We start from the raw sequence: 23,235 nt of genomic DNA, 5'->3' as shown, positions 1-23,235 counted from the left end.
AAACTGGTAGGTGTATTCTGGGTGAAAAGTATTCTTTCAAGACTTAAGATAATGTGAGAAAACTAAATAATTTCTCTACAATCGTAGCATTGGTTTCTTTTTGGTGATTAATTACATTCAACAGTGTAAGAGAAGTAAGTACAACATATTTTTAACATTACAAAGCACAAAAGGGAAGGGAAAAAATCATATTAAAAAAACATTAGCTGTTAAAAAAGGGTGGGGTTTTATTGCCAGCTCCTTTAAGGTTCATTAATTATGTCCTAGTAATATTTTACAGCACTGCCTGTAACCCATTACAGGCAAACACAAAACCACATCCTGGTTGAACCCCTCCTCCTCATCGAATCGGTGCAACGTGTTTATCCTTTGAAATTCCTATTTTCTCAGATCTTATTTGTTTTATTTGACTAAGTCCTGGATCTTCGCAATCTTACCTACAGCACCTTTAAAGTAGTTAGACTTTATTCATTCATGTTTAAAGAACTAATAGAAAATGTGGGTAAATAGATAACCAGCAGCAGGCAAAGATACAGTTTAAAAGTTAAAAGTGTCGCTATAACATAGGTTTGTCCACCACAGAGCACTGACTATTTTTCATCTTTTATCTGTCCTGCACAGTGCACATCTGGGTCACAATTACATGGATTCTTATTAAAAATGTCAGGCAAAATATTTCTACTGGCTTTTTAAACTACAAAAAGCTTACAGGTGCACGAAAGCATAAATGCATAGAAAAATGAGAGAGATACGTAGTTTATTTTTTCCTTCAAAACTTCAACACGGTTGACTTAGAGGAGTTAAAAAAATGATCCAACACACTGACATTTTGTTGTCACATGATGGAGCAGGTGATTCTGAATTCATCTCATCAGTGGGTCCTCCGCACAATCAGTGTCTACCTGGCCCAATTATCTGATTGGAATTATTTCATGTCTACTTTACCCTTTTCTAAAATCCCAAGAGTATCCAAGTGTATTCACCCAGGTTCAATCTGTGCAGAGAGCTCTGCAAAAAGATCTGAGGAGGAAGGGATGTACTTACGACTCGATGCCTAGAGGGAAATCCTGGCTCATGGCTACAGTAGCTTTGAAGTTCTTCTTGCTTTCCTTACACACAAGCTCTCTCCCAAGATGAGGTGGCCTGAAGGTGGGAAGAGACGCAGACAAAACAGAAAGACTTTTTATTCTTGGTGGTTGACTTGGATGCAACGCTCAGCCTCTATACGGAATTTCTTGTAAGTGCCCCGATTATATTTCTAATTGTGGCACAGAATGAAATCATAGAAAATACAAGGTACTTACTTTCCTTGCTCTGCAGTGATGTACTCTTCCCAGGAAATTGTGTTGGATGTGGGAGCTGTGAGGGACTGCCGTCTCACAGGCTGGGGACAACAAAGTAATCAGTCAGTGCTACTGGTTCACAGTCACCAGGGTACCATTACCATTTACAATTCAATGAAGCCTGAACAGGGATTTGTTTCTCTCTTACCTCAAAATTTTGTTCACTGATGCTGCCTCCTTTACTCAAGCTCTCCATGATTGCTTTGTTCCTCAAGATGTCCTCCTCGCTTAGGTGTTCTCGCCGTTTACGTGACTCGAGCACCAGACCGTTGACGGAGTAGAAGTCAGCCAGGAAGTTTCCAACCCTCTCCTACACGGAAAACAAGCTTATTTTTGTCTTATCGAGTAGACAATGATCGGTTTGAAGGATAAAACCACAAATCTAAACAACCAGACCTCTTTCCCATTATTTGTTTGGGCGATAGATTAGCAGAGGTTAATTAGTTAATTCCTGTGAACTTAGGCTTGCTGATTGAAAACACACCTTTACCCTGCTTACATGTATTGTTTTGATATTTAACCCCTATTTAATGTGCCTTCATTTTTATATATTTCAACTATGCCTCTCTGTTTAAAAAAAAAAAAAAAAAAAAAAAAAAAAAGCTACTGTAAATCTTCTTTCCCCCACATTTGTCTTTTTATGTTGTTGAATGTGTCAAGTAAAGTTTTAGTAAGTGTTTGTCCCATAAAGCTTACCGTTTTATCCTCTCTGAACAGCCAGCCAATCTGACTGCGAGAGAAACTGATCGACTTGGTGGACAGAGTTGCAGAGTAGACATCACTGCTCATCAGAATATCCACCTCTTCTTCAGTCTCCATCTCAGACTCCTTGGGGGCAAGACAATGATAGTGAGGCGTTGTGTAAATAGATAACCAGCAGCAGGCAAAGCTACAGTTTGAAAGTAAAAAAAAAAAGAAAAAGTGTCAAAGATGTGTTGGAAGTCATTTAGAAACAGTGTCGCTATTATATCAGTGTGGACAGTGTGTCTGTATGTTTTTTGTGTTTGGGTGTACCCTTCTGTCTGTGGTATGTTGTGTGTACTTTTATATTTGGACCTTGAGTCTGTAAATAAAGTTATTATATATCGTTTGTCCACCAGAGAGCGCTGACTATTTTTCAGCTTTCATCTGTCCTGCACAGTACATATCTTGGTCACAATTAAATGGGGGCAAGACAATGATAGTGAGGCGCTGCTATTCATATTAAAGAGATGATGACACTATGTGAAACAAGAGGTCTGGTCGTACCACTCACTCACTCACCTCGTGGTGTATTCTTTGGTACACTTTTGCTTCATTGTCTAGAACCACAAAGGACTGGGAGGGTGCGGCCTCGCCGTTGAAAATGAAGCTAAGATCTCCACGCTGACACTTCATATCAGTGAAGTCTATGAGGGTGGTGTCAAGTCTAAATCAAGAGAGAGAGAGAGAGTGTGTGAAGATTGTTTCGTCCTACTTTTTAGATCTAAAAGAAGTGCTCGACCTGGATATCGACCATTTGCTGCTTTAAACGCACAGTGAATTAGATTGTCTCATACAGGACAGTTTTACCTGATGTTAAGTCCTTGCTTGTAGATTTTACAAGCATCAGATGGCAGCATCCGGGACAGCAAAGGCACTAAAATACAGAAGGGAGTGGATAAAGTATTTTATACTCTTTATATTGTAGGTGTTGCATTGACAATAGAAGAAAAACCCTCACTTATCTTTAATAAAATCCTTAAGGCAACAGTTGACCCATCCAGCAATGTTGAAGAACTTAGCAAAGGAATAGGGTAAAAAACTTTTTTTGTGTGTGAATTATTAAACTCACCCCAGCTCTGAAAGTCCCAATGCAGCTCCAGATAAAAGTCACCAAGCTACAGAAAAGACACAAACACATCTGAAGGATTCAGCTGATGTATTATGACCTAATGGGTCAGCAATTAATGTGCATACTCAAGTACAGGCAAAAGTTATTTATACAAATCAAAGCCTGCAGAGATTTAGAAAAATACAATGGAGGGAATTCAGTGATGCAAAATGAAAGCAGTTGCAAAATGGAGTTTGGTGTGGAAGTGACATCCGTGGAAGTGACGGCATTGTGATCCTCACCTCCCTGAGAGCTTTCAGTAATTTTGGCCTTTTATCCTCCACGCTCTCCCTGGATTGCTGCTTTAACTTCCGCAGTATTGCTGTGACTGAGGAAACAAGGATGAGAAAGGAAAAAAGCTCAAGTTACAAGTTACACAAATGTGCACTTGGATGATGCCTTGTACATTCACGGTCTTCACATTACCTTTGAATATAGCTAAACGAGGTACTACAGCCCGTTTGAAATATTGATATTGTTGGCTGATCTCTCTTATCACAGATATGTTGGTATCACATTTCAAATCTCTAGTAAAGTGATTAGTGAGATTTTAATATGGTGCTACGGTTACGCATAAACACATGAGGAAGCTTCAGTAGCAGTGATTAGATGAGCTGATACAACTCACTGTCTCATCAAGTGCAGCTCTTTCTCTTACAAACTGACCAGCAACCACTCAATAATACCCGATGGGCCACATGACATTAACATATCTCAGATGTATCCTGGTTATCTTGACTGGGGGGGGAGTGGGGGGAATGGACGTGACTGAGGAGAGATGTGCTGATGAGGCACTCGCTGCACAAGGACAACCAGTGAACGATTTGCTGACGCAATGTGCATGTGTAAAAGCGAAAGGTAATGACTGATGACAGGAGTGCAGTGTTTCGTGAAAAGCTGTTACCCACACATTTGATATCAAACACACATTATTCTCTATTTGCCCTTCTCACTAAATGATAGCCAGCTGTGTGCTGCATATTATTTAACCAAAGATCTAAGTCTAAATACCCACCGCTATGCCTCTCTTTGCATGTCCTTGCTAATGTGTGTGAATGTACCCAGCCCCCTCTCTGCCTCCCCTTCACCCTTGTGAGTGGTGCGACCTTCTCAAAGCCAAACTCCTGGTCCCAGTCCCAAGCCAGCCTGCCACAGCAGGCAGGGAGAGTCGCGACGCATACTAACAAGGTTGAGGGTCATTTCTCAAACTGCTGGGCCTCACAGCCTCCATCACAGGCTGTATGAGAGGAAGCTGATAATTCACAGTCAGGTTATCTATACAGGCAAGCAGCCGTAACAGAAGAGTCTCAGCTTAGCTTTGGTACAAAAACAGAGATTAATGATTTAGTATGCAGTCCTTTTACAAGACACTTAGCCTGCCTTTTATCTTTTCTATTATCTTTAGTTAAGTATACAAAATTAACACAAAAAGGAAAGACTGAGTGAGTGCATCCCAAAGCCATTAGCTGGTGCCTTTCACATGTCATTTGACTCTTTTTCACTGAATGTCAGATCTAAAAGCAGCAGCATCATTAAGCAGTGGAGTGACCAGGCCGTAAGCTCAGGGCTTCCTAACACTAAGCCATCATTCAGGCTGTGTTCCAGCCCATCTGGATGAGGAGTGCTCAGAGAAAATCCCCCCCACCTTTATTTTTTTTTTTTTTTTTTTTTTTTGCTGGACCAACAGGATAGCAGTATTTATACAATTAAATGACTCATAAAAAAGTTCTTTCAAATGTCCACATCTATGCCATGACTGATTAGAATTTGTTAATGATGTACACATTATTGACCATAATATGGAAGTATTGTTTATGGTTTATCAGTTAAAAATGTAAAACTAAAAAGGTTGTCATTCTTCTTGAGATGTTGCAACTTGATTTGACTTGATTTCAACTGTGTGCAAATGAAAATATTTTATCCCCCATATATCTGCAGAAACTATGTACTACAGACATATCTGAGAAGACTCTAAACTGTACAAACTGCCAGGAAATGTTTCAGCAAAGCACAGACTCTGGAGATTAAATTTACATTGACATTTTGTGTTGTATCTCATTAACTATGAGAAATAATAAAATCCTAATTTCCTTCTTCATTAGGAAAATAGATTCCATCATTCAGTTGGCAACACAATAAACCAAATATGATTCTTCCTGAACACACCACAACCACTAAGCTGACATTTACCAATACTGCTACAATATTAGCATTCATACAGAAAGCCGTTCCAGATGTCAGATTGACTGAATGAGGACTAAAGCTGACACCATGAAGCCCTCATAACTCTACCGACCCATCAGAAAGGTAGCACGGAACAGTGATATGATTGTAGGTATGGCACTAAGATTAGCACAAACACATCTGCCTATGAAAACCTCAGGACAGCAGACGGCTATTCAGAGCAGTGTTTACATAACCTACTCATTTGCCTGTCGCCGTAGCTGATGGCTTCTGCTAGAGGGCTCCATCCCTGTGCATTCTTTATCTTTACAGGAGCGTTATGGGCCAGAAGTAGGAGGGCACATTCTGAAAGGAAAAGAGAGACAAATGGGAACATATCTACATTATTGTCAATTCTGTGTATTGTCACCACTTTTTATTCTCTACATTGTTTTTAGCAGCCATGCTGAATACAAAAGGTAAACGTTAAGATTGTATTAGTAACTTTCTAAGAGTCTAGATAAAAGATGTCAAGGTTTAAACAGACTACTGATCTTTATGTAATGACAAATTTAGGAATCATTATTCACATTTTTCAGTATATTCAGATTATTCAGGTCAGCATCAACAGTAGTACCAGCAACTACTACTTCTGTACCATAAATGAGGTCCTTTCTCTGTTCCACTTCTATTTCTCCCCCTTTTTCCTGCTTAGAATTTTGCTTTGTGGAGTTTTTCAGTATCCAAATTGTATGTTAAGAATAGAAGGTGTCTTAAATTGCACGGAATGGAAAGCCCTAATTTGCAATTTTGGGCTATATAAACTATAAGTATTCTGCACTGCAAAAAAAGTATCCATGTCCTTATAAATTGGCTGCATTGCATGTAATCAGTAATCTATGTGTATTTATATATATATATATATATATATATATACTATGTTATACTAACACTGTATGCTATACCAACACTGCAGAGGTCAGGTAAGACATAATGAGTGCAGCAGGAGTATGGAGGCTACTCCAAAAAAGGAATCGGAACTGTGCTTTCAAAAACAAGAGCCTTTAATGAGGATGCCAAATGCTCTTTCAATAAAGCCACATTATGATGAAAGGCCATGGAGCACAGCAGATTTAGTATAATTTTCTGGGCTCAACCTGAGACTGGTAGATTACCATCTGAGAAGCTTTTTTGCTCATTTTGGTTAATCCCGTGTATGACTACAAACTTATGAAACAATTTTTTGTAATCACTTTTACCTTTGTGGCCCATCATCACAGCCAGATGAAGAGGTGTGTTCCCTGAAAAAGAAGCACTTCAGATGATTTTCCGAGCTTGTGTAAATATTATCAATAAATCCACAAGATCAGAGGTGCCGGTTATATAATGCATTTGAGTAAATTACTTTAAAAGATAAATCGGGTAATAACAGAAAACGTACCATGCACATCTTTCTGAGAGATGCTATGGGTCCTGATGAGAGAGGAGAGCCGACGCACATCTCCCTTGAACACGCACTCATGAACGGGGAACTCCAAGTCCTCACTTGTCAGGATTATTGGGTTCTTGTTGTTATCATTGACAATGGTGCCAATTGATGATGCATTGCCGTTAATGTTGTTTGCATTGAGCTGCTGTTGCTGCTGCAGTTCCGAGGTTTTGACTGATTTTTGAAAAGCCTTGTTCGATTTGAAATTGTTACTGGTACCGTTAGGGATAGTCCCATTTGACGTCTCATCGTACGTGTCCATTATCTCCTCATTTTTGTTTGGTTTGTTGTGGTCCTTTCGCATGGTGCGTATCTTCTCACCTGTCATGATGACTACCGTACGTTAACAGGCTAACGATTTAATGTTACCGTAATACACTCTGGTGAAGATGTGGCATAAATCTAGTCAAATATGATTTCAAACGAGCTTCTTAGCAATTTTAGCTAATAGCGATGCTTTCTAGTAGCTAGCTCTGTTATTCAAATAACGTTACACCTGCTGCTCCACAGCCAGCATTAGCATTAGCTATCGTTACCAGTAAAAGGTTCGCTAGCTGGCCCACAACAAAAAATGAATACGGTGGGTGCGGCGATCAAAACAGAAAATAATGCTAAACATAACACACACGCACTAAATTAACATACAGCTAAGAATTAAAACGAATAACAAACGACTACATAGTTGTCTCTACCGCTCCTCAGATATACGTTTTAAAATGGTATAGATTCAGTTTGCTTTGCGGCAAAATTCAGGCGGACTAGATGGTATGGTCAAAGATCCTCTATACTAGACTGTAGCCAACAGAGCAACACATCTGTTAGCTTGGCTGCGTGCGGTAAATCTCGCGAGATTCTTCTACGACGCACAGCGTGAACGCGAGTTCATGCAGTTTATGTCATCTTCATGAGACGCATTTTGACTTCATCGCAGGCAAGTAGCTAGCTGGCTAACAAGCTGCGTTGTTTACAAGAATGGCATCCTTAAAGAAGGGAAAGAAAGTTGTAAATCAGGAGGAACTACGACGCTTAATGAGGGAAAAACAAAGGCAAACCACAGACAAGAAGCGCGTCGAGTCTCCTTTTGCTAAATACAACAGTCTCGGGCACCTCAGTTGTGTCCTGTGCAATGTGCAGGTGAAGTCTGAACTACTGTGGCCGGCGCATGTTCTTGGAAAACAACACAAAGAAAAAGTTGCTGAGCTGAAGGGAGGAAAGAGTCAACCAGTGACACCACAGTTTCAACCAGTAAAGAGGAAAGCACCGGACAACGAGGACGTTAACGGGAAAAAGGCGAAACCCTCGTCGGATGCAGGCCAGTCTGCGTCGTCAGGGCTGCCAGGAGATTTCTTTGAGAAACCCAGCGAAAAGGGAGCCTCCTCTACTCAAAAATCCGCAGGTCTGAGTCTGTTGGCTGAAGGTTATGACGAGGACGATGATGAAGAAGATGCTAAAGAGGCAGGAACCACAAATCCCCCTTCGCAAGAGGCTGAAGCTGCAGGACTACCCGCTGATTTCTTTGACAGCTCCATCCCATCAACTCCTGCCATCTCCCATTCAGGATCCATCCTCAAAGCAGACGTGCAAGAGAAAAGCACAGAAACGAAAGAAAACACAGCCGAGGCACTCCCAGAGGGCTTCTTCGACGATCCTGTGAGAGATGCTAAAGTGCGCAACGTCGACGCACCCAAAGATCACATGGACAAGGAGTGGGACGAGTTTCAAAAGGAGATACGACAGGTAAACACTAAATCAGAGGCCATCGTGGCCGAGGACGACGAGGAGGGCCGCTTTGAACGACAGATTGAGGAAATCGACGAACAAATAGAGTGTTACAAGAGGGTTGAAGTACTGAGAGACAAGCGGGATGTGGCAAAGAGCAAGCCTCTGCCCATTATGGAGGAACGTATGGAGGTAGACGCCAGCGATGAGGAAGAAGAGAATGAAGAGGAGCTGCTGGGGCTTTTGTCCCGGGACTGGAGGGCTAAAGGGGCACTGGCCTAAGTCTCTCTAGATCTCCTACAACTGGGAGAAAAAAAAGCCATGTGTGTTTCTTTTTGTACAAGTCTGTCAGCAATCCAACACTTGTAAATATGTTTGGTAAAAGCTCTTCACCACCTTTTTTTGTTGTTGGTATATTTCAGACTGGATTAAATGTGATGCAGTGATGCGCAGCGTTCTTGTAAAACATTGTTTAGACAGTGTTTCTCAGTTCATTACTTAAAGCAACCAGATGGACAACAAATCAAACCTTTTAACTTTGTGTTTATTCATTGGTGCTCACACAAACATTCATAAAATCTCCATGTACAGCAGCAGCATGGACCCAAAATCTGTCATGATGGCCAAAGCTGTTACATTGTCCTCCAAAAACAACTAGTCGACTATGTTAAGTTCATAAATAATTTGTTCATGTTACATTATAAGCAACATGCAAAGCACAACATAATTATTTAAGAAATGTTCAATGTTGAGATTAAGACAATAAAAGCAAATTTAACCAAACCCAACTCCTTTCACAAGATCATTTGTGAGAATACATTTAAACCATTTTTACAGAGTATAACAATGTTTAAGTATGACAAATTTTGCTATGTAAATACACAATTATTAGTCCCATTAAAAATGGAATAAAATGAATCAAGTAAAGAGTGATGGTCAGTGCTTCTTATACTACCTGTTACACATTGTGAGCTAGGTGTGCCTTCTGTCTACTGCAATTTTAAACAAGCAATATCTGTCATTTTGTTATTGCTACATATGCCTCATGAGTTACCACTTCAAAACTATTTCTAAATGATTCAAAGTTTTCATAGCCCTTCAAAACTTGTAGAACTGAAAGCTGCAAAAATGTACAGATGGACTAAACACATCAATCAAAATGTAGCAACTAAGTGAAAATAGAAGAAAAAAAAACAGCAGAAAGGAATCTGAAACCGTGTTGAGCTTAGAGATAATTTCTCACTCGTATGCTCAATTGTGTGTTTCAGTTAAAGTTAGGAATCGGTCTCAAAACAAAACAGAAGACTCACAAAAACAGTTTCTAGTAGTAATTTGTAAACATTCCTAAAATTCTATCTCAGGCTCTATAAATACGGTTCAGGGGAGTTTCATCAGGTGTTTTTGTTGATGGGCGAGGAAGTACACTGATAAATACAGCCTACAGAGAAGCTAAATAGACAGACTAACAAAAAAAAAACAGGTGCTTGAAAACAGCAAGTCAGAATTAAAGATGGAAAATGGGATTCAAAATAACACCTTTTTTCCACCGTTTATTTCATATAAATCATGGAAGTTGCTAAAATAAGAGCTGATTATTCCGCATAGAGGTACTCCTATAGCTTAAGTTTAAAATGTAAGCGTATGTTTTGTGGACGAGGAAGTGTTGGAATAGACCGGGGAGAGGGAGTAAGTATGGGGCATGCCAGCGCCACTGTTCCACAATCAATATGATAAATATTCAGTTCACAAAAGTGCAGCAATTACAGAAAAGGGTCCGGAACTTCGAACCCCCAGACCCTGCTGGGTATTCAACACTCTGCTGTCAGTGATAATGTGCTCACAAACCTACAGCAGCTCTTAGCTCCATCAGGGAGTACCTCTGGTCTCCATCATTGTCAAAACACTCCATGGTACGAACATTGGGAATCGATGTTCCAAATTCTTTCCTCATGCCGCGGTAGGTCAACCCGAGTAAATTACGTCCAATGCCTGCTTGCTGAAAGATGTCTTCCAAGTCTGTGAAAAGAACAGTTTTATTCAGAAACATGCACACAACTGTTTGTCTATGAGACCCTACCAATCATAAGGCTTAGGAGCAGCACCCAAGCTGTTTGGCTGATTTAAGGAGGACCCCTAAACCTCCCGCCAAATATGTGCACCTAAGTCTTCCATATACCTAGGGAAACCACTGGTGAGGGCAATGCAAGGGGGTAAGCCTCTCTCCACAACACGTGGCGCCATTTTGATGCTAACAAGCACTCACCCACTGTTAGCATTCCATTGACTGCCATTCATTTTGACGTCACTTTGACAGCGAATAACTTTACATCTGAAGCGTTTAAAGACTTTTTGTCCATTGTTTATTTCTAAAACACGACAATGTATAAAAGGCTCCATTACCATGTACCTCACGTTATAGCTCCGTAGCAGGCGTTTTTGTAAAAATAGGCTAACGATTGTGTCATAACCAAGTGACTTACTGTCGCACAGTAGAGGAATTACCGTATAGTACAGGAGAAGCTCGCAGGCAGTTTCAACTTACATTAGCTGTTTAAGTTTAATTACTAATGTTAACTAGCATTTTAGTTAGCAATAATTAGCCTGTGCTTATGTTATCTCCTTACTTACTTACTCCTTACGCTCTCCGTCTCTGCAAGATTGGGAGTTATTGAAATTTCTCTTGGCACAGCTACCAGAAGACTTACAACTTTCAGACAAGTTGCTCACGTCCTCGAGCTCAGTTGGAGGCTGCGCAGTTACACTCAGCCATCACCGGAAAAGTGCTTCTAATAGACTTCACTGGTCTCCGTCCAGAGCAACGGGATCTGTTGGTCCATTTCTTTTAATGTCTGTGGGGCAATGCCCTCTTGAAATGGCCCTTTGCAAAACTGAAGATATTCACAATACAATTTGCAGCCTTTCAACATTTTGTGAAATATACCCATTTGCTTTTTTGCTGAGAGATTGATACCACTCTCATGTCTGTGTTAAATATGCATAGGACTGGAAATCTGTCCAAAGGTACAAAAAAAGAAATCCTCCAATCAGCAGCTCTAAAGCTCACTAAAGAACCCTTTTCTCATTTGTTTGTATGTACAACTTGCAAGTTAAAGTGTTACAGTGATTTGTGTGCAGAGTATTTCTTCACCTGGAGCAATAACTTCCTGAAGTCTTGTCGTCACCATGAGGTTGCCAGGCAACCAGTGGAGACTTTATAAACTACAGCCTAATATTTCCTGGGAGACATGAGAGTTGTTTCGATATCGGCAAGAAAGCTAATAAGTGTATTTCCCAAAATGTCAAACTATTCCTTTAATGAAAGCTGAACTATACAAGTGGAGAGGTAATGTGCACCTTTTAGAGAACTGACACCGGGCAGGAACACCCTCTTTGGGCAAGTTGTCTCAGCATTTCTCTTAGAGCGGTTTGGATTTACGAAGCGTGGGCGTCTGCTTGTCTGAGGCTCTGTCAGTGGTGTGGATAGTTCTGGGGAAAAAAAGACAAAAAATATATTAAAATGTCACACTGGGAAAAGAAAACCAATGTAATGAACTGCTTTATCCTACACCGTACCGTGCACATCCCCAGGTGTTGCTTTGGTTGTAGTAGCTTCGTTCACCGTCACAGTCGCTGGACGTTCACTAGTGATTGCTGCTGCGTTATTGTCCTTTGGCTGTAAAGCAGACGGAAGATGAAACGTAAAATACATTTAGTTGTCTATTACTGTCTCGGCTAGAGATGGCCCGATACCATTTTGTGCTTCCCGATAACGATTCTGATACCTGAACTTGCGCATCGGCCGATACCGAGTACCGATCCAATACCAGTATTTCATATATTTTATCATGTTTTATCAACTGTATACTACTATCCCTGTATGGATGTGATATGATTTCTATCTTTGTTGTCTGTCTGGCTCAGGTTAAACTCTTTGTGAAACATGAACAAACACAAACAATGAATGCCACAGAGCTTTCTTTTATTATCCAGTTTGACAGTCAGTTATAACAGAAAAAGAAGATAAACTACTTTAACATAGATTTTCTTTAGGGCTTTATTACGTGGTATCGGATCGGTGCATAAACTTCAGTACTTCCCGATACCGATACCAGCGTTTTAGGCAGTATCGGAGCCAATACCAATACTGGTATCGGTATCGGAACATCTCTAGTCTCAGCCAGAGACTTCCAACCAACTTGTACTTTAAAAATGCAGAAATAAAGTGTGAAGCTTCAGATTACTCACGCTTTGCGTTGACCCGTTCTCTAATGACGCCACTCTCTGCTGAAGATCTGTGACCGTAGAGAGGAGGATTCGGATCTGCTCATCAGTCTGTGTAAGGTGCAGCTCCTCTGTCTTGTTAGCCTCACTCACTGCTTTTCTCAGGTCAGTTATGTCCTATGACAAAAAAATTTAAAATTAAAAAAGATTCACATGCACAGTAAAGCAACCTGCAGTTTACTGTTAGATGAGATTTTTAACAACAGCCTGTTTCTCAGCCTGAATATGAAAACTCTCTCTGCTTCTTCTGGGGGAATTTCTGAGTCTCAGTTGGCAAATCTGCCCATATTCCAAAGCCAAAAATTGATTGTGAACCCAAATTGATATACAGGCCGGATCTAAATCTGCAAGGGGCCGGATTTGGCCCGCGGGCCTAGAGTTTGACACATGTGATCTAGGCAATCGAAAGTTTCAAGAATATGGAGATCTCAGCCAGCTAGCAATTCATCACTGACCACATACATATTAAGGTCACTTTATAAAAATAAAATATCAAAGTGTATGATTATTTGCTGATCCTCTTTGCCCATCCTATTTTGCTTATAAAAAAATAAAGTGGAGAAAACATTCTGCAGTTGTCTCAGATATTTGACCTAGTTTCACTCAGCAAACTGAAGCATCTAAGCTCCCAAAATAGATTGGCACTGGTTTCATGTATTATGAATGAAAAGCCAAAGCATGGATCCAAGAAAGGACAGGACCTTCTTAACCCGACGACGCTGTCAATGTAAGCCTGACAAGAACTGCCAAAACATGAATGTGTGCGTGGGTAAACAAATAAACAAATTAATCTGGCAGTGGCAAAGTTCACCGCAGCTTCTGGTTTGGATTCCTGCCGTAGTTAAGCAGATCAACCAACATTTCATCAACAGACTCATCTTGGCATCTTGAACATTTGCCTCAATTCTAAGTGAGACAAATGTGCAAAAGAAAAACCACAGCTTAGAACTGAGACGTAGAACATTAGATACTGGCACGCCAAGTTGTTCAACTAATTTGCAAATGCAATGTTTTTTTAGATTATTTTTGGGGGGGCTTTTCCCTTTATTTAGACAGTGACAGTGGATGGACATGAAAGGGGGAGAGAGATGGGGGATGACACGCAGCAAAGGGCAGCAGGTCAGATTCGAACCCGCGCCACTGCAAGACTCAGCCAATATGGGGCGCACGCGCTTACTGGGTGAGCGCTGCTAACTTGTTTTATAAACACTACTCCCATACATCATGCATGAATAGTAAATGAAAAAGCAATATTTGCAGCGAGCATAGAGATGTAAATAAACAAAGACAAGCTGTCAAACTAAATAAGTGAAATCTAACTTTGACATCAACTCATGAAAAATCCATGGGTTTGCTGATGTGAAATACTAGAGCTTGCAGCCCTATATACTATTTACAAAGGAACACAGCTTCTGGTTTCTCTGTGATGTTTGTCATCTGCCCAAAACACTGTATTGATGTTTCAGTATTTTAATATGGATTTGAAAAATCCTTCTGAAAGGTATGGTGTGTATTTAGAGCCATGTAAAAGACTTTTAGGTTTTCTAGCCCTGCTATCCTATTTCATCTGAACATGTTACCATACCAAGAGCCAGCTGTTTGGTGCCAAAACAAGAAAGTGTTACAAATGTCACTAGCTTGAGTTTTACCATTGTCTTCTTCAACTCATCATCTTTCTTCTGATTTTCCAGAGCAGCCTGCATAGTTTTCACGTCGTGCTGTACACTTGTTAGTGTACTGCCAATTGTAGCGACACTCTGGAAAAGAAAAATACTCTCCGTGGTTATAATCAGTACAACAAAAAGAATATCAATAGATAGATTCTCAGTCAAATTTCATCCATCCATTTTACTTTGCCTTTACCTTTTGAAGCTCTTCAACTGTAGTGGGAAGGCTGATTAAGTCAGCAGCTGATTTTAAGTTGGTCTTTAAATGGTTTACCGCAGAGTCCAGCAAACTGATCTGCAGGAGTAAAATTACACAAACTCTTCAGTTATACCTCTAAGACAGAATAACTGATCTATTTAGCCACTGCCAGAGAAAAGTAAAACTTGCACAGCATTATGTTTGGACAAAGGTAACTCAAGTATGACCAACGCTGCCAGTCTAGATATTCTCAAACACATAGTCATGAGCATTGGTTAGTGTGTGACAGTGTGAATGTTAATGTGGCTTCAAAACCTCTGAGCAACGAAAACAACAGACCTTTTTGTTCATTTCTGTTAGGTTAGACCAGAGCTTGCTCAACCCCTTGTCCCCGTTTTCAAGATCATCAAGCTTTCTCTCCTTGTTTTTCAGGTCCTCGCTGAGTTTTGGTATTTCACTTGATGAGACTTTCTGGCTGGATTCCACTGTTACAAAAACATCACAACAACATGAAAGCAGTGTTAAAGACAAATTAATGCATATGTAACTGGGATATAACAGGTTTAAGTGTTCAAAGGGCAGTGAGCTTTTTATGAACCATCACAAGGTAACTGTGTGTGTGATAGTGAGTCTTACTGCTGTGCAGCTTTTCTTTCAGTGAGTCTAGATCTTCTTTCAGAGCAATCTGCATCCATATGAGTCCAGCACAGGCCATAACGCAGGCAGCAAGTATGATGAACAGAAACAAGGGGTAGCACACATTGCAGCACTGCGAGTAGCTTCTTCTGCAAAGAGAAGAAACATGATAATGTTAGACATTACAACTGCACAGTCGCTTTCATTATTAATGAAGGAGATATTTTCAGAAGACTGCATTCCGTGTCATGGGAATTACAAGGATTACTGTTAAATAGCGGTGCTTCGAATATGGATTATATCATCATATCATACTTATGCTGAATGTAGTATTGATTGTTTCTAATTTGGCTAATATCAATCTTCAGGAAGAAAAAGCTTGACCACCTTCTTAGTATGCAAGATGGGTCATACTGACCTAAGCACAGAAGAAGAGCTATTAACATCTGCACAATGACTACAATATAGATGTGCTCCACGGCAGAGGAAAGTGGGACTCTTTCTGCCTCTTTGATTCGAAAATTAAGATATTTCATTGTAATTCTCCTGCACATGTGAGTGATAAATTATATAGTATGGTTGCAATGTGTTGGCAACCTAATAATCTATCAAATTAAATCAGTAATAAAATAATCTACGAGGTAAAAACAGGAAAGTAACCGTTGTTTAAATTCACATTAAAAAACTGAATTCAATTCACATAGTTGATGTGAAGTGCCAAATGTTCACAAAACAATATTTTCAGCCTCCTTATTCCACTAACGTTAGTTTACTTTTGCTCTACATTTTCTTTGGAAATGTAAAGACAGTTTTATGCAGTAAATTAATGACTGAGTAAAAACACACTCATCATACCATATATTACACTTATTTATTAAACTGATCACTCACTTTCCAAAGCTAGCTCCGCTGCTCAGGTTGTTGAACTCGTCATCGTCCGAGCTGGAGTCGGACTCCGAATCCGGCGGTTCGGTTCGGAGAAGTCGGTGACCGGACCCCTTTTTGGTCTTCTTTCTCTTGCTGTCCCCGAGTCCGATCAAGGCATTCAGCTCCTTCCTCTTCTTCATCTTCTTCTGAGGGGTCAGCGAACCCGCCGAGCCCGATTTAAACCCGACTAAATCCAAAGTTTTGTCCAGTTTGATGGATGTTGTTGTTTATGTAGCAGCTAAGCTAGCTAACTATTCAATTGCTAGCTTTAATTTCAACCACGCAACGTTGCTAACGGATATAAACACATCGGGTTTTGCCTGTTGGTTTCCTTGTTGATTTACAACGAAAACAAACAAATGTTCAACAGCTGATCGGCATTACTTCACTTTCCCAAAAAAGCTTCTCCAAAACAACTTCGACTAGCTGCCGGGTCACATAGCTAGCTACGTTAGCTGACTAGGCTAGCATCTGACACCTTGCTAACGGTAGCTAGCTAACAGGCTGGATATCGTTACTGTGCTAGCTATCACATCGTCTCAGCGAGTTTTGAAAATACGTGCCTCGACATCGCTCATTTTGGAAACACTACAAAATGTCTTTAAGTAGACAAATAAAACCTGTCAATCGTAAAATCTAAGTATGCGGCACTGTATATTTCCAGCGATCTGTCTGTATTGTTTGGGCAGGGCGTCCAAGTAACCTCACAGCTGATTGGTGCAACGGGCAGCTAAAACTTCCTGTATTCTTTCTGGCAGGGAGCGACACAGAGCACAACACCGTTCACACCGGACAACTGTTTACATCGATGCTGCAGAAAGTCAAGAACAAATATAAGTAAGTTGAATTAGCAAAAGCAGAATGTGATGTATATCATTGAAAACATGTTAGATTTAACTAGCTAAAGACGACGAGAAGGGCTTCCGGCGTGCAACCGTGCAAATGAATTAACGTTACTAAACCATTTGTCTTTTGCCAAATAGCTAGCCATAGTCAGTCCCAAAGACAATTTTATTTTAAAGTATGTCCCCTCTCCTTTCAAAGTGTTTAATTATGAGGCTAATTTCAAGGTCGAGTGAAATAAAAATAAAACATAGTGAAAGAAAAGTAGGTAATTTGTATTGTTGTTTTCTTTCCACGTTTTCCTATTTGCAGTAATATAACGTTAGTTTATAGACTGTTTGTTTGCTGAACAATATTGTGATTATGATCTTATCATGTTACCGTTTTCCAAATTTCTGTTGTTTAGCTGCATTGACGATTCTTAGCAAAGAACAGAGTTTACATAACAGTGTTGTTATCGGAATATTGCTTTGATTATTATTTCACATGGGATTTAGCATGTGGTTGCCTTAGCTCCTTCGGAGCCTCTCTGAGTGTGAAAGCCTGGTGGCCCTAATTGATTTCAAATGAATCAGTTATCACAATTGCTGTAATTTCAGTACATTGATTATTTGACTAATCGTTGCAGCTCTAATTTGCACATTTGTAGCTATTTATATGTATGTGTATATAGGCCTAGTATAGATACAGGTTATCCCTCAGGTCTTTGTCATATTTTTGTTTCAATTTGCCTCTTCCCGCAGGGGTCTGGCAGAAATCCAGCTGACCCGGAGTGCCATTGGGCTGACCCAGCAAGATACACGGGCTAAGTCGAAGCAGGGTCTCTGCAGACTGGACTTTAGCTCTTTTTCAATGAAAATGGACTCCCACTGGCCTGCTTTTGGCTTTGCAAATATGTTCCTTTATTTGCTTTGCCCCCCATACTACCACACCACAATACTAATAATAATGACCCTGAATGAAAATCTCCACACTGGACCAATTTACAAACTCGCAAAGGAACATCTCAGTATGAGTTTGGTTATTGAGTTGCAAGAGATGAGGTCTGCTGCTGATGCTTTATTATCCTCAGAAAATAATTTCTCAAGGCAATGCTTGTCAGTTCACAAGAATAGCATGATGCCACCCACACAAATACAAAGCTAATCTGTCTGCAAGACAGATGCGCCTTCCCTTTTATTTAAGTGCATTAAACTGGGATGCAGCTACTGTATTGTTTTGAATCCAGCAGCGGCATGTAGGTAGCAGAGCAAAATTCAATCAGTAGCTCTCTCTACTAAGAACACCTGGTGAGGGGACAAGCATCACGCTGAGGGCCTGCGCAGACCCCCGCCAGCAAGAGGCTGCAAATCAAAGCATCAGAGGTGTTTCATCTCTTCGCTGGAGTCTCAGTTTTTCATCTGGGGTTAAGACTGAAAGGCTGACACTTAAACTTATGGCTCCTCACATCTACAGCCACAAGGTAGGGAGCATCAGGCATTAGAAGCCCATTACTCTGGTTACTACAAAACACTTGTTTTCACACTTTGTTCACAGCAGGTTTTTTTTTTATATATTCCCACCAGGAGTGATTCCTGCAACTCTCGGACAGGGTGGAAACTGCCTCGGGTGCTGACTGAGAATGTAAATAGTGGTGGTGGCATAATAGAAAATACTGAATAGAATTGCCTGCTAATTGAAGTCTTTCGTCTGACATGGCAGACTGTGTGAATACAGATTACAAGCAGTTGGAAGCAGGGCTGCTGTTAGAATACAAATTTCTCTTTTTTCTCTGTTTTTTATTTAGAACATTTTGACCATTATGTTGGATGGCTCAACAAGTAGACATGAAAATTTCATCATGAAATATATGGTGGCTGACCGATGAAATGGGACCCACATGGTATTGAGTGACACACTCTTGAACTTTTGAACTTCATCTCTGACAGCCGCAGACTGATGCTTTGTATGGAGACAAACGCATCATTTACAGAAAAGCATAAGATTTGTTTTTATTTCATAAGCTTTCAATGTTTATTTTTAATCCTTTTTTTCTTTCATTAAAGGCCCGCAAAATGTTTTCTTAATAATCTTCTTACTATGAGGAATGGGGACTTACACAAACACACAAATTTGTCCCAAAGTTAGAATCGTTTTGTTTCTGTCTGTGCTGTTTTGTCTGTAGCCTGGTTCCAGACCTCTGAATAACTGATCTCACCTCTGATTCGTTTAGCAATTCTAATAAGTATAGTATAAAGAGCCTAAGTCATGACGTCACATCTACTTTTCATATTTTATGATTACGACACATTTGCCATCATCTATAGCAGTTGCAATAAGTAATTGAAACCTTCATGATTTTAACTTAAACATTTACTTTGTGATCACGGTAAAACGACCGCTCCCATGAAAAAAAACTAAAAGCACAGCAGTGCAGGTACCTGCGCCATCAAAAATTGGTTTTGTCCATATCCATAAAACTCACCAATGCTCTTTTCTGAAGTAATTATTTTTTTTTTACTTCCTAGTTTTAATTTCAGCTGGACTCACCTCTTTTGTCAGGTGGCAACGTTTAGTCTGCAAACTAGTCTAAATAAATATTGTTTGTTAAAGGCTGCTAAAAAAAACATCAACACCCAAAGATGTTCAGGTAACTATCACATAAGACAAGCTTGAACTAGGTAACATTTTGCATCTCTGTTTGAAAAAAATACTTAAATGATTAATCGATTATCAAAATAGTTTCTGGTTAATTTGCTGATTGAAAAAAATCAATCAAACAAAACATAATAGCCTACTTCCACCTCTCCCAAATGACAATCTGCTAACATAAACACAATGGGAATAAAAAAAGTCACGTACTTCCATGTGTCAACCAGGATTTAGCAACATTTGAATCAAAATGTGATGACAGTTAGTGGTTGTTTGCTCATGTTGTCATGACCCCCCCCCCCACACACACACACACACACACACAGTCCTGATGGAGCAGATGAGCTCAGTTTCCAAGTCTTTTTCCACCCAAACTTTTTGATTGTGTCTTATTTAGTCATGAATATTTCATGTTATAAAGAAATATTACAGATTTAAAGTTTTCCGGTTGCTTTAATGATGCACTGAGAAAAGCACTGAATCAGTTAGTATGTTTTCATTATGTAATGAATATATTTAGGATATGAGTAAATTATTTAGACCACTCAAACTTCATTCTATATGATTTCTCCAACCATTTTGGTCTGGCGGAGTCCAATCATATGTCAGCAGCATATCCAGAACATGATACACTTGCTGCTGGAGATGAAACTCACATGACAAATGACACCAGAGTTGTGACATGAGAGTGAACCAAAAAAAAATTGTCAAAGCTAAGAGTGATCGCTCTGTGGCATTCGAGTGACCTCATCCCACATGTCTTCTGTCAGTCAGCTGGGCTGATGAAGACCTCTGATAGTGTACATCGGGGAATCAGCAGGGGGCAATGTTCTCACATCAAACAATCCTAGACATGCAGCATGACGGCAACACTTGAGTCAAGGACAGATGAGCTCAGAATCACCGGCCTGGCTCAATCTAATGGCTGCAATGCAAGTATCTTTCATATCCAGCACAGCAGTCATCATTGATATTTGTTGTGCTGTGATATTGACGGCAGCATCCTGTGCAGAGCTCTTACAATTGTAAAGGGCTTGTACACCTAAATATTTTACACACTGCCAGACTCAACGTTAGCCACATACATACACAGTTAGCAATGTTTAGGGAGCAAAAATGCATTTGGGATCATGTAACCATTAATAATTAACACAATTGTACATCCATTGTGGGTTGCCTGGAAATATTTTCAGCGTAAAAGCAAAGACGGAGAGTGAGATGACAGTTTGACGACTATTTGCAGCTTTTTTTTGTAACTCCCTCCGTGTAGAAGTGTCAGTTAAATGCCTTAAAAGTACAAGAACATTAGACATCAGACAGGAACATTATGATTTAGCCATTCATTCTCTGCCTTCTGCAAGAAATCATACTGTGGCGACACTTAACTGTATAGGCCGCCACTGCCGTGACACAGCAAAAGTCTGATATAATCTAAAATAAATTAAAGGGAATATATTAATATATTAAGGAAATAAAAGGGGCGAGAGATAGATAACTTGGACAGGGATAGCACTCTTTGATTGAATTTTGTGGAAAGTTCAAACCCTATGCGCAATAAATTCAAGAGGCTTCGGAGGTTATTCGTTATCGTAAATCTTTTTTTTTTCTTGGCGGTTCAATCTCAGGCTCCTCTGACCACATGTCAAAGTCTTCCTGAGTCTCGATTGAACCCCAAGTTTCTCCCTGGACGCTGTATAGCTGTCTACTGCTCCTAATACTAGGGTGGGTTAAATTGCAGAAATAAAATTTCACTACAATGTGTGTGTAAGTGACAATTAAAAATAAAGTGTTTTTTGTTAACTCGTTCATATATGTCAACGTGGAAGCTTATACAACCCATCTCAATGCTATTAAAGGACAATTCCGGCGCAAAATGAACCTAACACATGGGTACCGAGTCGACCGTTCTCTGGGATATGTTTTCATGCTAATCGAATGTGACCAGTTTTATCGCAAACCGCTAATTAGCCGAGTAACCAGTAACATAGCTCAAGCAGGGCGTTCGTCGTTTGACTGGTCATGACTGTTTTCCCACGATGGCGCCTGCCTGTATACCGAACTGTACTGTCTTTATTTACTATGTTTTTAATAAACTGTCTGTACACTTACAAAGTTCTCAATGCTTTGGTTTACATGTAGAGAACCTGTACCGTTATGATGCCTCTCATTATGCTACCGTGGAAGTGTGGTGCTATTTTGAGCCTTGTTAGTGATATAGAAATAGCGATTTCTTTTTACTTTTGCATGCCCCGACAACTAGCTTTATAAGCTAATTAGCAGTTTGGGCTAAAACTGGTCACATTCGAATTAGCATGAAAACATATCCCAGAGAACGGTCGACTCGGTACCCATGTGTTATTAACCCCTAGATTCATTTTGCACAAGAATTGTCCTTTTAATAAGCAGTTGTACTGATAGGTCTCCCATGTTGTGTAAAACAGCTGAGTATAAGGCAGAGATATCAGACATTTTAAATTCAATGAGATTTAAGGATTGGTTTCACAGACAGCCAGCCAAAGTTCTCTTTTTCAGTGTATTAGACCAGGATTAGTTTAATCCATGTCTGTGAAATAGGCCCTTCATTTTTCTGGTAACGTCTTCTGTGCACTAGGTGTCTTCTTCTCATTCTTTGGGTTGTGTGTTATTTGCTGAGGAGGAGAAAAAAATAGTGATATATCCAACATAATCACATTTTTGGAAATGGTTTCAAGCAAGTTTATGGATTTGCAAAATAGTCAAGAGAGGGCAGAAGAAGAGCAAAAGACAACAGAAGAAGAATCAAGGCAAGCAGTGGAGGAAGAATACATGTTGACATGTGAAGGAAATCAGGAAACGTAGAGCATCTGACGCGGAAAAATTCCTTGAAGTTTTGCAGATTTCATTAAAAACGTATGTGAGTGATTAAAGCATGACAGAGAGGGAATTGATTTTATTGATGTGGCAGCATGTGGGCAGATTAGGGGAAGACTAGATCAGGGAAGACAAGAACAACGGCTGTTTGCCACAACTGTTTCAATAAGGTGGAAGAGGATTTAGTTGATATGTACCTGCTTTTCCAAGAAACCCCTCAAAGTGCATGTTGGGGGTAAATTGTGGTAAACAGAAATACTGCTCTGGTCTAGATTTCTCACACAGCGGCTATTTCCTTAAGTACATCAAGCTTGCAGCAGACCAGGCTCCCTTTACTGCAGCTCATCTGTGACAAGGGCTGATGGGTTTTGTGCTGTGAAATGCAGCTATGCAGCAGTTGCTGTATTTTCAGAGATGGAAATTCTGTAGTTTTATTATATTGCTAGACGTGTGATGGTTGTATCACTTTTCACATTTCTCCCCACAACTCCTTGCTTATTTGGGTCCTCTTTCTAGAGTTTACCTCAAAATCTACTATTAACGGCTTACATCTGTCTGTTACACACCGGGTGGTTTTAAAAAAAACATCTACAAGGCAAATACAGAGAGTTATTTTTTTCCTCAAAGACAGGGAG

General features: G+C 40.0%; 3 protein-coding genes and 1 long non-coding RNA gene across 6 annotated transcripts in view; 2 read left to right on the top strand and 2 right to left on the bottom strand.

The window, feature by feature from the left end:
- The window catches only part of LOC114564823 (ankyrin repeat domain-containing protein 13C), a 9,835-nt gene extending 2,003 nt beyond the window's left edge, over positions 1–7,832 (bottom strand). Inside the window, exons 1-11 of the mRNA XM_028592415.1 lie at positions 6,800–7,832; positions 6,618–6,659; positions 5,620–5,724; positions 3,438–3,523; positions 3,157–3,202; positions 2,895–2,961; positions 2,607–2,751; positions 2,040–2,171; positions 1,492–1,653; positions 1,305–1,384; positions 1,045–1,143 (exon numbers count right to left, since the gene is read on the bottom strand). Coding sequence (XP_028448216.1) covers positions 1,045–1,143; positions 1,305–1,384; positions 1,492–1,653; positions 2,040–2,171; positions 2,607–2,751; positions 2,895–2,961; positions 3,157–3,202; positions 3,438–3,523; positions 5,620–5,724; positions 6,618–6,659; positions 6,800–7,175 — 1,340 coding nt within the window. The 5' untranslated portion in view covers positions 7,176–7,832. The remainder of the gene's footprint in view (positions 1–1,044; positions 1,144–1,304; positions 1,385–1,491; positions 1,654–2,039; positions 2,172–2,606; positions 2,752–2,894; positions 2,962–3,156; positions 3,203–3,437; positions 3,524–5,619; positions 5,725–6,617; positions 6,660–6,799) is intronic.
- On the top strand, positions 7,701–9,354 carry znf830 (zinc finger protein 830). Its single transcript, XM_028592417.1, has one exon. It carries the CDS (start codon positions 7,820–7,822, stop codon positions 8,846–8,848), a length of 1,029 nt encoding a protein of 342 aa, XP_028448218.1. The 5' UTR covers positions 7,701–7,819; the 3' UTR covers positions 8,849–9,354.
- On the bottom strand, positions 9,092–17,026 carry efcab14 (EF-hand calcium binding domain 14). The gene is made up of 9 exons (XM_028592416.1): positions 16,241–17,026; positions 15,350–15,498; positions 15,053–15,198; positions 14,711–14,809; positions 14,497–14,604; positions 12,812–12,964; positions 12,140–12,239; positions 11,921–12,052; positions 9,092–10,582 (listed from the first exon to the last, which is right to left on the bottom strand). Exons 1-9 carry the CDS (start codon positions 16,414–16,416, stop codon positions 10,404–10,406), a joined length of 1,242 nt encoding a protein of 413 aa, XP_028448217.1. The 5' UTR covers positions 16,417–17,026; the 3' UTR covers positions 9,092–10,403.
- On the top strand, positions 16,248–19,488 carry LOC114564826 (uncharacterized). 3 transcript variants are annotated; one of them, XR_003693846.1, is made up of 4 exons: positions 16,248–17,113; positions 17,863–18,581; positions 18,685–18,742; positions 18,906–19,488. It is a non-coding gene; the product is annotated as an uncharacterized LOC114564826 (long non-coding RNA). The 3 variants fall into 3 exon arrangements; XR_003693847.1 differs by having other exon boundaries at positions 18,656–18,742; XR_003693845.1 differs by having other exon boundaries at positions 18,685–19,488.
- Positions 19,489–23,235: the final 3,747 nt, after the last annotated feature.

Source organism: Perca flavescens, chromosome 12, assembly GCF_004354835.1.
Source record: "Perca flavescens isolate YP-PL-M2 chromosome 12, PFLA_1.0, whole genome shotgun sequence".
Classification (NCBI taxonomy): Eukaryota; Metazoa; Chordata; class Actinopteri; order Perciformes; family Percidae; genus Perca; species Perca flavescens.
The sequence above is the reverse complement of the archived record's forward strand: the minus strand, read 5'-3'. Positions and strand labels throughout refer to the sequence as shown.

Coding starts and splice junctions, on each gene's coding strand:
- znf830 (XM_028592417.1), top strand. CDS start 7,820: ATGGCATCCTTAAAGAAGGGAAAGAAAGTTGTAAATCAGGAGGAACTA.
- efcab14 (XM_028592416.1), bottom strand. CDS start 16,416: ATGAAGAAGAGGAAGGAGCTGAATGCCTTGATCGGACTCGGGGACAGC. Junction 14,605..14,710: donor CAGTTGAAGAGCTTCAAAAG/GTAAAGGCAAAG, acceptor TTTCTTTTCCAG/AGTGTCGCTACAATTGGCAG. Junction 10,583..11,920: donor CGGTGTCAGTTCTCTAAAAG/GTGCACATTACC, acceptor TTCTTTTCACAG/ACTTGGAAGACATCTTTCAG.